The sequence below is a fragment of the Sarcophilus harrisii genome, chromosome 2, assembly GCF_902635505.1.
Source record: "Sarcophilus harrisii chromosome 2, mSarHar1.11, whole genome shotgun sequence".
NCBI classification, from domain to species: domain Eukaryota; kingdom Metazoa; phylum Chordata; class Mammalia; order Dasyuromorphia; family Dasyuridae; genus Sarcophilus; species Sarcophilus harrisii.
In genome coordinates, this window is record NC_045427.1 from 597,680,566 (window position 1) to 597,697,705 (window position 17,140).

The 17,140-nt window shown below is 47.4% G+C and overlaps 1 protein-coding gene across 1 annotated transcript in view; it reads right to left on the reverse strand.

Annotated features, from left to right (window-relative positions):
• The window catches only part of AP3B2 (adaptor related protein complex 3 subunit beta 2), a 50,973-nt gene that overhangs the window by 11,972 nt on the left and 21,861 nt on the right, over positions 1-17,140 (reverse strand). The window contains exons 3-15 of the mRNA XM_031956309.1: positions 16,902-16,976; positions 16,552-16,647; positions 15,028-15,188; positions 14,728-14,794; positions 14,350-14,532; positions 13,683-13,969; positions 13,235-13,289; positions 11,881-11,952; positions 10,884-10,946; positions 10,398-10,530; positions 9,839-9,948; positions 9,469-9,645; positions 3,918-4,104 (exon numbers count right to left, since the gene is read on the reverse strand). Of these exons, the coding sequence (XP_031812169.1) occupies positions 3,918-4,104; positions 9,469-9,645; positions 9,839-9,948; positions 10,398-10,530; positions 10,884-10,946; positions 11,881-11,952; positions 13,235-13,289; positions 13,683-13,969; positions 14,350-14,532; positions 14,728-14,794; positions 15,028-15,188; positions 16,552-16,647; positions 16,902-16,976 (1,666 nt within the window). The remainder of the gene's footprint in view (positions 1-3,917; positions 4,105-9,468; positions 9,646-9,838; positions 9,949-10,397; positions 10,531-10,883; positions 10,947-11,880; positions 11,953-13,234; positions 13,290-13,682; positions 13,970-14,349; positions 14,533-14,727; positions 14,795-15,027; positions 15,189-16,551; positions 16,648-16,901; positions 16,977-17,140) is intronic.

Genomic DNA, 17,140 nt, shown 5'->3' on the forward strand with positions numbered 1-17,140 from the left:
TGCTCTATGTTTAATGCACTCTTATATTCTGCCTTGACATGGCCATATTTTTTTTTCTTTTCTTATTTTGTACTTAAGTTTAAAATAACTTTTAAAACTTAAAAAAAGAAAGTGAACAGTAAGCAGAACTAAAAATGATTATGATTTGGTGTGTGTTTTTTTTTCCAAAATGCTGCTTATACTGTTCCAGATTTCTAAGTGTAAGTCTCAAGATTCAGAGTTGGCACACTGAACCCTACCCCAGATTTTCTCATTTCTAGGGAAAAGTCTAAGGTTACTAGGGTTATAGATGATGATGTTGGGTTCTTAAATTATTTTTAGGAAGAGAGACATACTATAAGGGAATTTAATAGTAAAGGGCATATCATAGTAAGATGTTTGAGAAAGATGGACAGACTATGTGCATATAGAAGGAAAGCACAAGGGGAAAGGATATATATACTTCAGGAAATCTGAAGGGAAGCCCATGGAGAAAGTGTTCAGGAAGATTTTTACTAACAGGATTTGAGTGGAAAAACTGACACTGAGAAAATGGAGAAGTGGAGAAGGAGAAAAGGCACAAGACTAATGAGGCTTTGTCCCAGGACAGAAACTTGGGTTGGGGGGAGGATAGGAAATGCTTCCTCTCTCTCCTTGAAATCTGTCATCTGCCTAAAGGCTCCTTGGCCCACTCCCCAGGATTTTTGTCACTTGGTACCTTTTTCCTATCATCTGCCTTCTGGCTCCAAACACCTAAAGGAGGTGTAGAATGCTGAAGGCATCCCCTCTCCTGACATAGCTACAAATCATGGCTGGACTCTCCTGTATATCACGGATCTTTTTATATGACCCCTTCCCCAACTATATTCCCCCAGGTAAAAATATTCCTAGTTAAGGCTCTGGAAATGGAATATATCATGGGAGATTTTGCAAGGAAAAGATAGACTCCATCAGAAGATGATTAAAAACAATCAGCAATTTTAAAAAGTGTGACTGTACATCATATACTGTATGAATGAAATTATGGGACTTTGGGAAGTTCCAGCCTTTCTTTAGGAATATCTGAATAGCTGAGTAATCCAAGACAAGCCAATGTGGTGGGTACAGCTGAGAACCTAATTGGGCTCAAAATATACCTGTCACTTCTGTTGTGCAAATGATCAGAGATAGTTTCTCAACTATGACACAAACAGGGAGTCTAGACATTAAAATGAAAAAAAAGCAGGAAGATTCACTTGTTTGTTGGAAGAAGCTTACTTGAATCAGAAAGGCTGAAAGGAAAGGAGATGATTAAGAACTCATGGTCACTGAAGAGATGAGGCTTGAATATGGACATAGAATGAGTGGTGACGAAGCTGTTTTCACTAAATAGTAGAAACAACCTCAAAAATAGCTTAGCTTCAAAAATAGCTACTTCCAGGAGAGTGGAAAAAAGAGATCTAAGGGTCAATGCTGGATAATGGAACAGCTGGAAGGACTCTAGTGGGCCAAGAGGTAATGTTTAAAATTACCTTAGTCAAAGGGACCAAGGAAGAAGTAGGGGCAGGGAGGGATCAAACACTTCAGTACAGCAGAAGTAAGTTATAGCCAAGCCAAGAGAGATGACATGGAAACCATGAGAACACTAGTCAGTCATTCAGTTAGTCAATAAAGATTTATGAAGCACCCCAAAGTACCAGGCACATAAGCCGGGAAGTCAAAAAGAGGCAGAAGATAGTCCCTATTCTCAAGAATCACAATCTAAAGGGGCATTCAACTAGCAAACAGATATGTAGAAAAAAAGTTATGTATGGGATAAATGGGAAATCATTAGAAGAGAAGGCCTTAGAATTAAGATTACTTGGGAATGGCTTTCTGTGAAATATGGGGTTTTAGCATTTCTTAAAGGAAGTCAGGGAAACTAATAGGTAGAGATGAGGAGGAAGAGCATTGTAACTAGGGGCAATAGCCAGAGAAAATGCTTGGAGCTAAAAGGTGGGTATCGTGTTCAAGGAACCGCCACAAGACCAGTACAATTTGCCTATTGATTCCTTTCCTTCTGCTATAAATATGATAAAGTCTACCCCTTTCTTTAAAAAAAAAAAAAAACAAGTCTCATTTGATTCAACTATCTGTACCAACTTTCATCCTATTTCTTTCTTTTTTATACAATAGCTTTTTATTTTTCAAAATACATGCAAGATAGTTTTCAACATTCACCTTTGCAAAACCCTATATTCCATATTTTTCTCCCTTTCTCTGCATCCCTCCTCCCCTAGACAGCAAATAATCCAATATAGGTTAAATATGTGCAATTCTTCTAAACACTATTATCTCTTTTTTTCTATTCATAGCTGAAGTCCTTGAGAAAGTCACCTACACTTAGTGCCTCTACTTTCCCCTTTTTAAACCTTCTACAATCTGATTTTTAGTCTGAAACTGCTCCTTTCAAAATTACTTTGATTTGTTACTTGTCACTTCCAATGACCTTTCTCAATCCTTTATGACTTTTCTGTAATGTCCAACACAGTCTCTCCTTTAGGTTTTCATGACACAGTTCTCCCCTGCTTCTCCTATCAGTCCACTGCCCTTCTCAGTTTCCTTTGCTGTTTCTTCATGCCATATTCCCTTGTATGGTACCACCATGGACATTCCCCAAGTCTTTGTCATTAGTCTTCTTTTTTCCCTCCATATTATTTCACATGGGGATCCCATTAGCCCACACAAATTCAACAAACGTCTCTATGCAGAGGCTTCCTAGATCAATATATCCAACCCAATCTCTTTCATGAATTACAGTCATAGATCACTAACATTTTTGGAGCATCTTAAATATTTAGTGAAGTGAAAAAAATAATTATTTTTATTTAGTGAATAATAAATAGTAATATTAATAAATAATAAATAATAAATATATTTATTTAGTGAAAAAAATAACAAATATTCTGTGTCCCTCTACATGAAGAAACGGTCTGTGAGGGAACAGAGAAGGTCTCCAGAGAGGGTACCTGGACAGTAATAATAAGTGGTGTGGGAAGGAGGAACATATTCAAAAGGGGTCTAGAGTAAATAGTAAAGCATAACCTTCTCTTGTGGACAAAGATGACCCTATAGAAATATGGAGTCTGGGTTTCTATATAAAATATCGATAAATATTACATAAGTCCTTTGTCTAGTCAAGAACCCAAATCATATGTGAAAATATTTACTGACCACAAAAGAGTTCAAAGAAAACAATTGAGTTGCCGGGGCCTACTACACAGCCCTCCTTTGAGTATGGATTCTAAAAATCAACTCCAGAAATAAAAGAAGTCAGGATGGGAAACTCTAGAGCACCAAGAAAGATTATGCGATTAATGGTTTTGCCAGAAGAGCCAAAAGACAGCAGAGCTGAACTCCCTTTACATTCTAATTCATACCAGAAATTACTATATTGTGAGACTTCTAAGACTTTGTGCAGATCTGTAACTCTCCTTTTTTTTTGGTTGGGTAAATACTATCTTTTCCCCAGTGTCATGAGTTGTAAAGTCTGTAGAGAAAATCAAAGGGCTGCATGCTTGCTTCAAAAATAGGAAAGTAGGAGAAAAAAATGGAAAAGTATGTTCTGATTCAAAAAAGCCAGAGAGAACAGAGAATTAGCCAGAAAAAAGCCAGAGGGAAGAAGGAAGGCTAATCCCTCAAACCCAAGGAAGAAAAGACAGGGACTATCTCAGGAATCAGATTGGGAGCATTTCACTGGGGAGTTGATTGCCTTGATGCAGAGATTTGCCAATGAAATGGTTTGTTAAAGTTGGGGAGGGCTGTACCCCAGTCAAAGGGGGAGGGCACAGAGGGCCAGAGGTGCTTTATAGAGGAGAGAAAGCTGAACACAATTTGCTGTCCCATGAGGGATATGATCCCAAATAATTAAGAGACCCCGACCTTCCTGTTCCCTCATCCCCTTCTTTTCAGTCTCCTACCTTTGAAGGATGACTCCAGGACAGGGGCAGGCTTGGGAGCCAAGAAGAGCTTCTTTGCATGACGGCTGAGGGTGCCCCCCTGCTCCGAGGGGACAATGAGCTGACGGGTAAAGCGGGCTCGGTCCCGGATGTCGTAATTCTGATCATACTTTGCCAAACTCAGCACATACTGGGTCAGCAGCTTTGTCTGAAAGGGGAAAGGAGCAAAAAATAAATAAAAATAAAAGGAGAGAGCATTGAGTCCAGATAGCAAATCAGCAGCTTCATGTGGCTGGAAGGGAATTCAGATGCAAGGCAAATGAAACTGAAGTGATTGGGGAAGGGGAGAAGGAGACTCTCCTTAAAGCTCTTTACAGACAAGTATAAATCATCCCCTCTCCTTTAGAGATTATGAAATATATATAGAAACTCAGTGAAATGTTTAAATCCAAATGTTTTTCATATGATATGATTCCAATCACAACTGTTCAAGAACTATTGAGGAAGCAACTGCAATGACAAGTTATCTTATGGACTTTCTGACTTTCAGAGAAATTACCCAAGCATCTGTGGATTTTAGCCATTTAGCCTCATGTATGAATGAAGGGTAAGAAGCACCTAAGAGTTTGGAGAGGGGAAACGATATAGGGAGGATTACTAGATTCACAGAGACAGCCTCCGACTCAGGGTTTGACTGGTGATTCCAACACATAATCCTGTGTGAGCCTAGGTAAGCCCTTTAACCTTCTAGTGTGGTGGGCAGCTCTCTCACACCAGAAGTGGCAGGAAAACCTGTCATTGGCAGAAGGAACTTTCTCATCAGGAAGCTCCTGTGCCAATGAAACCACAAGTTCAGTCCTTATCTTGAGGAAAGATCCACTGGGTTTTTCCAGACGATGATACCAAGTTGGGGGATTATGCTTTCAGAATCCATTGGCTTGTCCTATTCTGGGTGAGACACAAGTGTGGTGTTTGAAAGGCTCGCTCAACTCCCTGAAAAGCTCCTCCTTACGAGGTTCCCCTCTTCTGTAGCCTGGCCGTTACTTCTGCCCTATGGATGGCTCAAAGTGAGCAAGGGGAGCAAGCGCCTGCTCAGAAAGCTGATCACCTCCAAGGAGGGGAGAGGTTTTCTTTAATTAAAAAATGGGGAAAAAATAAAATAAAATAAAAATGGGACCCCCAAATCTTGTTTGGCTTCTAACACGTCCCCTCTCCTCACCTTGGCAACGTGTTCCTTGGGGAAATAAGGGGGTGAGAAGGGGAAAAAAACCCAAAATATCAGCTGAGTGAGGGTGCCGCACTTAGGTCTAACAAGTCAGCCCAGTTAGTGTGAGGAGGGGCTTCCCCAGCACCAGCATCTGCAGGCTCAGAAAGCCTTCTTCCTTCCTGTCCTCAATACACCCTTACCGCCTTAAGGAGAATGATGACAACCATCAACTGAACAGGGCTTTAGCATGTACAAGGAGTGTCATCTCGTTTTGTCCTCAAAGCCGCCAGGGGAGGTTGGGGCTATTGTTATCCCCATTTTACAGATGAGGAAACTGAGGCAGGCAGATTCAGGATCGCCCAGGTGGTGAGTGTTTGTCTGTTTCACTCTGCAGGGGCAGCACGTTACTCGCTGCGCCACCCAGTGGCCTCTATCGGCAGCACCGGAAGTCTAACCACGTCAGTTTCTGCCCCGGGACTCGGCTGGTCTATTGCACGTAGCTCCAGAGGGGGCTGATTAAAGGCGGCGTCTCCCTCAAACCGCAGCAATTAACCCCGACCCCCCGCAATGTTTCTCAGGCACAAGAACAGTAAGGCCCGTGTGGTCCCTGGGGAGGCCCCTTTCTGCGGCTTCTCCCGTGCAGGAGTCAGCCAGCTTTCGCATCCCGGAGATGCTCGGGCAGGGAGGCCGTTAGGAGGAGCGCGCTGATCCCGGCGCACCGACTGTGGGAGGGGCTTAGCGGCAGACCCCGGGATCTACCGGTGCGGATCCTTCCTTCCTTCTTTCCTTCCTTCCTTCTTTCCTCCCTTCCTTCCTTCCTTCCTCTCTTCCTTCTTTCCTTCCTCTCTTCCTTCCTCCCTTCTTTCCTTCCTTCCTTCCTCCCTTCTTTCCTTCCTTCCTCCCTTCCTCTCTTCCTTCCTTCCTCTCTTCCTTCCTTCCTTCCTTCCTTCCTTCCTTCCCTTCCTCCCTTGTTTCCTTCCTTCCTTTCTTCCTCCCTTCTTTCCTTCCTTCCTTCCTTCTTTCCTTCCTTCCTCCCTTCCTCTCTTCCTTCCTTCCTCTCTTCCTTCCTTCCTTCCTTCCTTCCTTCCTCCCTTCTTCCCTTCCTTCCTTCTTTCCTCCCTTCCTTCCTTCTTCCTCTCTTCCTTCCTTCCTTCTTTCCAATTTTCCTTCCTTCCTTCCTCTCTTCCTTCTTTCCTTCCTCTCTTCCTTCCTCCCTTCTTTCCTTCCTTCCTTCCTCCTTCCCTTCCTTCCTTCCTTCCTTCCTTTCTTCCTTCCTTCCTTCCTCCCTCCTTCCTTCCTTCTTTCCTCTTTTCCTTCCTTCCTTCCTTCCTCCCTTCTTTCCTTCCTTCCTTCCTTCCTCTCTTCTTCCTTCCTTCCTTCCTCTTTTCTTCCTTCCTTCCTCTCTTCTTCCTCCCTTCCTTCTTTCTTTCCTCTCTTCCTTCCTTCCTCTCTTCCTTCCTCCCTCCCTCCCTCCCTTCCTTCCTTCCTCCTCCCTCCCTTCCTTCCTTCCTTCCTTCCTCTCTCTCCCTTCCATTCTTCTTTGTTCTCTTTTTCTTTCCTTTTTTTCCCCCAATACCTAACAGAGCACACAAATCCATTTTTAAAAAACGACTTTCCGGGACAAGTCCCTCCACCAGAAGCAGATGCTAGAACTAACATTCTCAGATACTGTCTCTGGAAACTTAAGGAGTTCACGTTTTGTTCTGTAAACGACAGGACACAATCCCTCAGCCACACTTTCTCAACCACTGATGGAGCGATTATTCATCAATAAGTATTTAAGTACTCAAGTCCGGCCTTGTGCCACACGCCTGATGGTCATTTATGGTCAGGTTGGCAAAGACCATATTGCCCCAAGAAAGTCAATACTGTATCTAGTCTCTTTGAAACAGGGATCTCCCAGCAGTGTTACTACTGGGATTATATCCCAAAGAGATTATAAAGAAGGAAAAGGACCTGTATGTGCACGAATGTTTGTGGCAGCCCTTTTTGTAGTGGCTAAAAACTGGAAACTGAATGGATATCCATCAGTTGGAGAAATGGCTGAATAAATTGTAGGTATATGAATATTATGGAATATTACTGTTCTGTAAGAAATGACCAACAGGATAATTTCAGAAAGGCCTGGAGAGACTTACACGAACTGATGCTGAGTGAAATGAGCAGGACCAGGAGATCATTATATACTTCAACAACAATACTATATGATGACCTGGCCATCCTCAGCAATGAGATGAACCAAATCAGTTCCAATGGAGCAGTAATGAACTGAACCAGCTATGCCCAGAAAAAGAACTCTGGGAGATGACTAAAAACCATTACATTGAATTCCCAATCCCTATATTTATGCACACATGCATTTTGATTTCCTTCACAAGCTAATTGTACAATATTTCAAGTCTGATTCTTTTGTACAGCAAAATAACATTTAGTCATGTATACTTATTGTGTATCTAATTTATATTTTAATATATTTAACATCTACTGGTCATCCTGCCATCTAGGGAGGGGTGGGGGAGTAAGAGGTGAAAAATTGGAACAAGAGTTTTGGAAATTATTAATGCTGTAAAGTTACCCATGCATATATCCTGTAAATAAAAGGCTATTAAAAAAAAAAAAAAGAAAGAAACAGGGATCTGTGGGAAACTGGATAGCTCAGTGGGTAGAGCATCAGCCCTGAAATCAGGAGGTCCTGAGTTCAAATCTGTCTCAGACACTTAACACGTCCTGGCTGTGGGACCCTGGGCAAGTCACTTAACCTTAATTACTTCAGCAAATATATATATATAAATCCAGACAAAAAAGCTGGCTCAAATTTTGAGGGAACTTCCCCAGTGCTTTTTGTCCTGGAATTCACCAGGTCTCTCTCTATCCCAGGAGAGATAAAGGTGGCTTCTTAGAAGCTCAAGCCTGGGTTGCTGTAAATATTAAATTCACATTTCAGGCCCTGCTCTGAAATTACCCTGCAATAGTCCCTTCCTTCCCCAATCCCGGCCTGAAGACAAAGGCAAGTAAACCCTCAGAGGTAGATGACATATCAGCCCCAGCAAAGAGCAGAGGGCCAGGAAACTCCCGAGAGTGGCAAACACTGGACTGTCTCACTTGCCACCCATTGCAAGTTTTGTCCTTTTATAGATTTAGAATTAGAAATCATCCAGTTCAAATCCCTTACTTTTCATGGAGAGAGGGTGTATGTGGGGACAGGAAGAGAGACAGAGATATGGAGAGAAAGAAAGGGAGAGAGACAGAGACACAGAGAGATGGGGGTATTTTTAGGACATTTTCCAGATCAACTGACTCACCTCCCCCAATCATCAAACTTTTAATAGTTAATGAGGTGCTATTATTTGATTATCTCCCACTCTTTGTGACTTCATATGGGGCTTTCTTGGCAAAGATTCTAGAGTGGTTTACTATTCCCTTCTCCAGTGGGATTAAGGCAAACAGGTTAGGTGATATGCCCAAGGTCACACAGCTAGTGAATGTCTGACCTCTGATTTTAACTCAGATTTTCCTGATTCCAGGCCCATTGGAATATCCTATTAATTAATAATAACTAATTATTAATGGATAATGTAATTATGCCCTGAGCTACCTAACTACCTAACACATTAAGAAATATGTAAAGAACTCTCTCTGAATAGGAAGGGTAGTTTTGTACAGCCCGGCTGAGGATTTTCCATAACCCCGAAAGTTTTTACAAAGAGAAGCCTCCTACTCCGGGAGGCAGTGGAGGTCCCCTCTAGTCTTGGTCCCTGGGAGAATTTCACACTTCATAAAGGGATCACAAGAAACATTCAGGTCTCTGCACTTCCTTTAGAGTCCTCCCATTGTCCACCCATTTCTTTCTGTGATGACCGCAACTAGGCAGAGTGTAAGAGCCCCAGATAGAAATGGCAGAACCGAGACTTGACCCTGGACCTCTGGCTCCCAACGCAGCCTTCTTTCCCTTTGTCCCACCCTCCCCATCTTCTCCCTTTCCCTGAGCTCTATCATCAAGAACATTTAAAGATTTTCTAGCTGATTCTCACATATAATTTGTTTTATATTTATCTGAGATCATTAATATAGAGATCTCTGATCCCAAAACCTTTTTTTCTTTTGGTCCAGACATATGTTTTTACCTGCTCATTGATGCAAATTTCCCCCTCAAATCATGCAGATCGACCTTTATCTGTAAGTTAGCATTAGCACATTGTCTAAAGTTCTGGGAGGCTGTAACTTCCCTGTGTGTGTCAGTCAGCCCTCAAACTAACTCCACAGATGCACCTCCCTCCTCTGGACAGCACTGCCTCCTCTCTCCCCATGAACTACTGTGAGCACCTATGCTCGTAAGAGTGACCCAGGGACTTCTGGGAGCTCTACCTGTTTGGAGTTGGTCAGGTACAGCTTGGCAGCAAGGTTGATGACCTGCAGTTTCACAATGTCTTCCTCTGCTGTGAACGACTTTGCCATCTTCCGCAGAACATCAGGGGCGATCCTGGGCACGTGTTCACAGTATTCACCAATGAGCCAGAGTATGCTGGCCCGGGCCATGGGGACCTGGGGGCAGAGAGATATAGGCATCAGAGGGGTACAAGGGACATGAGCGTGGGGAGGGAGCTTGCCTTTCCTTTGGCCCATCCTGTAATTCCCAGGTGACCATCTGGGTTCCCTCAGAGCCTCTTCGTGCATCTGACTCCCGCAGCTGGGGTCCTCCCGTCAGGGATCTCCCCGGCTCTGTCTTGGCACCCACCTGGATGTTATCCGTCAGTTTAGCCAGGTGTTTAATGATCTCCCCATGTTGGGATGGCTGCATCTGCAGCAGCTTCTTAATGACAACAACCGATTCAGCAACCACAAGCTCTGGAAAAGAGAGATAGAATGAGTGAAGATCTGGTGAACCCTAATGGGTCATAGGTGACAGTATGGTGAATCCTGGAAAATGGACGGATGGATGGGCAAGGACTCCGTGATGGAGATGTACAGGTGAGGGTCGAGAGAACCATCACAGACTGAGCACTAGAGGAGACATTAGAGATCATCTAATTCAATCTTATTTTACAAAGGAAAATATACAAATTCATAAATTTTTAAACTTAAGAGCCTTAATTTGGAACCCAGGTGTTCTTCCCAATAACAGACTGCTTAACTGGCTCCTTCTCTGATCCCTTCCCATTGCCCCTTGTGGCGGGGCAAACGGATGCACACTTCCCATCCTAGTTGAACACCTTGACAAACCCCCCCCCCCCACCCTTGGACAGGAGCTGCACCCCCCCCCCCCCCCAAGGCTGAGCAGGCGGACGGACACTAACCATCACGATTGGACAGGAGCTGCACCAGGCCGTTGAGGCAGGTGTCCCGCACCCGGCCAATGTTGGTGGCACATCTGCCAATGGCCTGGATTGTGGCTGCCACAAAGTCTTTGTCCATGCTTCGGATGTAGGTCTGGGAATGCAAACACAGGGAACCTGAGGCTGGGAAGTCTCCTTTAGGGCTGGGCAGTGCTCTCCTGGTCCGGGGATTTCACAGGCAAGGCAGAGACCCCCAGAATGGGCCACGTTGCACAGCCAGAATGAGATCGCCCAGGCAGGACCGTGACTCCCCCTGGCCTGAGAAGTGGTGGGTTCTGGGAGCCCAGAGATGTGGGGAAATAAGCAAGGTGGGGGTTGGGGGTAAGACATCGGGGGACCACTGTTCCCTTCCTTCCGGCCTATTGGATTTGTTTCCCACTGACTCTGGGGGCCTGAAAGGTCTTGCTGATCTCTCCATCCCCTGGGGACCATAAGATACCCCTGTACCTGAAATTCCCTCAGGACTGTAGGGATGTTAGTCTCATTGGCAAGGTTGGTCAGCACCTCCAGCTGCAGGGAGAAGCAGAGAAAGCAAGGATGTCTGAATGTACCATTTGCCTTACAGGGCATTTACAACTCTTCCCAGCCAATATCTCAACTGATCGTCACAAAACTGCTAAATATCGGGAAAAGATGATTAGGTCTTTTTACAAATAAACTAGAGAACAATGCAAATATTTCTCCAAATTGACACCTAGAATTGGTGGCGAAGTTGAAACCTGCACTCGGGCTTTCTACCTCTGTGGGTGTTTCTCCTCCTACTGTTCAGGAGGATCTGACTGTGGGCAAGACTGAAAGCCTCTGCACTTTGCCCCTACACGCTGCAGAGCCTGGGCACCAGCGCTGGGGTTTCCTTAGGGCCGGCGGGTTTGTGGGACGCCTGTGCCCACGGCAGTGCTCAGGCATGTAGGAGAGGTGCTGTTGGGGTTCCCAGAAGGGGGATCACGTCGGGTACTGAGGGGGACAATCAGGGACTAGCTCTCCTCAGTCCGTCTGCCAGGCCACGTACCTGAGGCTGGGGCAGGGCCATTGGCATTGGTGGGGAGGAGAGATGGGGAAGGGTGGGGGTGGAAGTATGACCCAACCAATCAGGGGCTGCCCAGGTGGCCGTGGGGGTGGGAGGTTGGTAGGGATGGGGCCGCCTGCTCCAAGGGAACTTCTAACTGGAGTCAGTGACTTCCTTTCCCACAAGGTCCTCAGATGTCCACTGCTTTCTAGCCTGAACTCATGGCTCAGTTGGGCTCCAACAGCAAAGGTGCCCAAAGACCCAACGAGGAGCCTACAGCTGCAGATGTGAGGAAAAGGCAGGATTTTGTGGAGGTGCTGGGGAACCTCGTGTGGAGAGAGCTCTGGGAATTCTGGGGGCCCTTGTAACTGCGGGGGGTAACGGAGGCCGGCACGCCGCATCACAGACAGACAGGCCGTTTGTGTCAACATCACTCACTTTCAGGATCTTGATCTGCGTTGGGTCTGTGGACCTGATGTAGAAGCTCTTCAGGTACGGCTCAAACATCCCCTGAGACAGACAAAGAGAGATGAAGAGGGCTTAGCATCTCCTCCCAACCCGCCGACAAGCTTCCACAGCACCCCTTGGCTCTGTCTGTGTCTCTGTCTCTCTTTATCTCTCTGTGTGTGTCTCTTTAACCCACGGACAAGCTTCCACAGCAGCCCTTGGCTCTCTACTCTCCCCCCACCGCACCTCACTCCAGACCCTCATTACCTCACGTCTGGCCACTTTTAGCCTTCCTGCTTCACAAGCGCCCCCTCTCAGATGCACCCACCCACCAGGGCCAGCTCCGTGCCCCTAATGCCCTCATCACCTCACCCCTTTGTGCCAAAACTTTCAATCCGCATTTCCTATGTGAAGTTCAAGCTTCTCAGTTTGACCATTCAAGGCTGGGCAATATCTAGCCACAGTCTACTTCACCCAGCTTCTCACTCCTGGATTTCTTATTCCACCCCTCTCCTCTAACCAGGCTAGTTCTTTCTCTCTGTCTCTCTGTCTCTGTCTCTCTCTCTCTCTCTGTCTCTCTCCCCTCCATCTTTCTGTCTGTCTTTTTGTTTCTGTCTCTCTGTCTCTCTCTCTCCTCCATCTTTCTGTCTGTCTTTTTGTTTCTGTCTCTCTCCTTCTCTTTCTCTTCCTTCTCCCTTTCTCTCTCTCTCCTCCCACTTTCTCTGTTTTCTTTCTTCTCTTTCCTCCACTTCTTTCTCTTTCTTCTCTTCATTTTCTTTCTCTCTTTCTCTTTCCTTTTCTTTCTCTTCTCTCCTTTCCTCTCTTCTCTCTCTCCCCTTTCTTTCTCTCTCCCTTCTCCTCTCTTCTCTTTTCCTTTCCCCCTCTCCTCTCTCTCCCTCTTTCTTTCCTTCTCTCTGTCCCCACCCCTTAAGACTGGGTCTTCTCTCTCACCTGGACTGAAGTGTAAGACTATTAATGGGCCAGATCCCATTACTGATCAGCACCAGAGCTTTAACCTGTTTCGTTTCCAACCTGGGCTGGCTTGCTCCTCCTTAGGCTCCCTGGTGGCTCCCCCAATACAGGAAACTTGCCATCTTCCTGGCAGACTCAGTGGGGACACCTGGACAGGTTGGCCCCCCAAGGGGCTCTGGCTGGCGGCAGGAAGGACGGGCAGGAGCCACCGCTCAGTGCCAGCCAGTGTTTTCTCTGGCCCCTGCAGCGTGCTACCTCCCCTCTGCTCTGGCCCAGGCAGTTCCCTGCTGAGGTGCCACCCTCCCCAGTGTGGACCTCGGGCCTTTGGACCCCACAGTGTTTGCCACCCAAACCCTTATCCTGGCTGACTTACCCGGCGCTTGATGGACATAGTGGCCACATTCTGCAGCACCACGTACTGGACCTCACTGTGAACAAAAGGGGTCAGGACTGAGGGGTGACTGCAGATCAGTGTCACATCCAGCCAGGCGCTCACTGTGTCCACAGGGGCTGGACCAGGGCCTTGGCCATAGCTCCCACCTCTGTCCCGGAATGGGGTAAAGGCTGGGGCTGGGGTCCCGAGGCAAGGTGGGAATCAGGGCCAGGGTGGGTGAGGAGATTGTGGGCGTGAGATGGGATTGGATGAAAATAGAAAATGCTTTTCTTTGTTTCCTCAAATTTTTCATTTTAACCCTTTTTAATTTAAGGGCTCTGCTTAGGAAAGCCACTGAAATCTATCTTCGGGGGCCCCGCGTCTTTTTCTACAAAGCAGAGAGACCACGGGCCCACAGGATCCCCAGAATGGTCCCCGGCTGCCCCACCTGTGGCTCCGCAGCAGCCGCACCAGTGCCTTGGCGATGACTCCCACCTCCGCCTTGGGGGCCAGGTGGAAGTAGAGCTGGGCGACGGCCATGACCACAGCTGCGCTGCGGCTCTGGAGCAGCGGCTTTGTGTTGCGCAAGAGCAGGCGGTGGTCGGGGTCCATAATGTACGGCCTCCGGGCAGCCAGGGGAGCAGCTGCCTCCTCTGGCCCCGGCCCTGACCCCTTGGACTCGTCTTCCTCCGATCCGTAGAAGGCCTTCTCAGGATTCTCCTCCAGGAGAGATTCCTGGGGGTGGAAAAGAGATGGGGAAGGGGCTTTAATGTCCACCCTTGGATACCTGCCCTTTTCCTTCAAGTCTGCTGAGAATCTGCCTCTTTCAGGAAGTCTTCCCAAACTATCCCTTCCCACGAATCCTCTCCACAGCTTCCCCCATAAATGCTTCCTGGGTCCTGCAAGTTCTGTTCTCAGACCCTGTGGGACTCATTCCCTACATCCTGCTTAGGGAACCTTTCCCAATATGACCCCTCGCTGTCTCCCCTGAGGCAGAACAAGGTTTGTTTGTTTCCTCCCCATCTTTTGGACCTGGCTTCTGTCTGTTAGTCCTATGGTGGAAAATGCTCCTTGTTTTAGCCCTCCCCCGTCCCTGCCTCCTCCCAGGGACTCACGTTCTTGTTGGGGCTCAGGAACTGCGTGCGAGCGTAGCGCGTCAGCATGTTGATGATGACCACCTGGCCCCACTCCTCCACGTCGATCAGCAGGTTACACAGCTTGCGGTAGTTCTTGTGGATCAGATCGATGCGCTCCGGACACACCTCCTCGAAGGCCATCACCACGCTTCCAGCCACCAGCTGAAGGGGGCCCAGCCGGGAGCAGAGAGCAAGACCAGGATACGGGGAGATGCACGTGAGAAACAGAGACAAAGGGTCAGCCAAATGGGGCAAGGGGAGGGAGGGGCATCACACGTCCTGCAGGATCCCCCCACTCCCCTTTTCTCAGACATCCACATCCCCTTCCTCCCACAGCCCCAGCTCTGTCCTGCGTACCGTGGTCTTGTCAGCCAGAAGCTTCTCAATGACTTCAATCAGCTGATCCTTTTGGTCAGAGTCCAAACTGGGGGGATGGAGGGCTTGCTGGGAGGGAGGCAACCTCCCTGAAGCCCCCCCCACCAAGCTGCTCTGACGCCCAGATCCCCGGCCCACCCCGTCCAGCTCCTCTGCTCCCCACGTCTCCACCACAGGTACCACCTCCTCCCAGATCCCTCTGTCCATCACCCCCCCAAGCGTCCAGGGTTAAGCCTCGGGGGGGGGGGGCTGGAGATGAGGCTCAGGGTCCACGGAGGTCACCTGTACAGTTTGGGGATGGCATGGGCTGCCGTTTTCCGCACGTAAGGGGACATGTCCGAGGCAGCTTCCTTGATGGCTAGCATCATGATGGGCACGATGATGGGCACACGGATGCTGGAGAGCACTCGGAGGGCACTCGCCCGGATCAGTTGGTTAGGGTCCTGCAGGCAAAGGCAAGGGCAGGAGGTGGTCACTGTAACTGCCTCCCTGCTGGCCCCTGAGCCGACCGGTGCACCACCACAACATAGCCCTGGAGAGTCAGCCGGGCGGACTCGCCGTCTGAGAAGAAACCTGGTGACTCAGGATTAGCATGAGTTACCATGGTCACAAGCGGTCCCAGTGGTGTGGAGGAGGGGTTTACAGAGGGAGTTAATAAGACTCCCTAGAGACTGATTGTAAAAAATCATTTTCTTTGACTGACATGTCTTATGCTTGCACTCTGGTCTGGGCAGCTACGAGACGCATGCTCCTCTACAATATACTCAACAAGTGGTTAGTGATGTGGCCTTTGTACCTATGACCTTCCCAAGCCATCCCTGACTCTGACAGCAAGGCTAAATGGGAATGTCCACTTCTGGCCTCTGGTTCCGCTCTCAAAACTCGAAGACAGCAAGCAGAATTCAGTCAGCTGAAAGGGACCTGAGAGTCTCTCATTTAAATCTTATATTTCACAAACGGGGAAACTGAGGTTCCGAGAACAAAAATAATTGACATAATGTCACCCAATCAACGGCAAAGCTAGAACTGGAACCCGGATCTCCAGACCGCCAGCTGGGTGCTTTTTCTATCCATACTCATGGCTTTAGCTAGAACCCTGCCAGAAAGGCAGTCTGAACTCTTTGAAATGTGCTTCTCTTCTAGTGAGATGTGAATAGATGAAAATAGAATATGCTTTTCTTTGTTTCCTCAAAATTTTCTATTTTAATCCATTTTGATTTAAGTACTCTGCTACTTAGCCTTAGAAAAGCCAATGAAATCTTTTGAGTCCCTGTGTCTTTTTCTAGAAAGTAGGCGCATTGTAACTATTATATTTTTCAAGAGAAGGGGCTCTCGTCCTCCAGTGATTCTTGAAATTTTGGGAATCATCTCACCTTATAGAGGAAGACTAGACAAGGAGCCCAGTGACAGAGTTGAGATCTGAACACAGACCTTTTGGCTCTAAGTTTCAGTATTCTTTCCATTATGTCATAGGAAATTCTTACTCTTAGGAGCAGGAGTGAGTCTACTTTTTTCCCCCCTGAGGCACTTGGAGTTAAGTGATTTGCCCAGGGTCACACAGCTAGGAAGTGTTAAGTGTCTGAGGCCAGATTTGAATTCAGGTTCTCCTGACTTCAGGGCTGGTGCTCTATGCATTGCGCCACGTGATTCTACTTTATGAGTCATTCCCCACAAGGTGAAATATGAAAGAGTCCTCCTCATCCCCACCTTGGTCAACTCTGGGAAATCCCATCCCATTTCCAACTCCTCTTCCTTTCTCCCACACATCCACCCTGGGCTGTGGGAAATAAGAGTGAGACCTCTGACCTTTAGGCCACGTTGGAAAGTAGAGATGGACAGCAGGGCCAAGTCTTGCTGCTCCTCCGCGTAGCGAACCAGGTACACGTACACCAGCTTCTTCACCTGGGAGGAGAAACTCCCCTGAGCAGATGGTTCCTGGGACCCAGCATTCCCCAAGTCCAACCCCAGATGCAGGTACCCAGAAGTTTTCTTCTGGGAGGGGGACATTTCTGAGAAGATGTTCACAGAGACCCATCATCTCCAACTCCCGCCCACAAACTTCTTCACTGACCAGGATGGTCCATCTCCACCTCTCCTCTCCTGTCCTTCCCTATAACTCCCTACATGAGTCACCCCTTCCCAGCTGGGACCCTCACCTCGATGTTCTTACAGGCTACATTCTTGACCACAGCTGGGAAGAGGTCAGAAGCATTCTTCCCACGAGCAATCATCTAGGAAGAAGGGGAGACAGAACAATAATCAGCAAAGAACAAAAGGGTTTTGCCCTAAATCATTTGCCCTGACAGGGAGGCAAACTGCTCCCATGGGACTCTCTGAGGTTAGATGGTCTTCTCTAGTTTGACCTTACCTGAGATGGGTCTATCCTGTGCAGCGC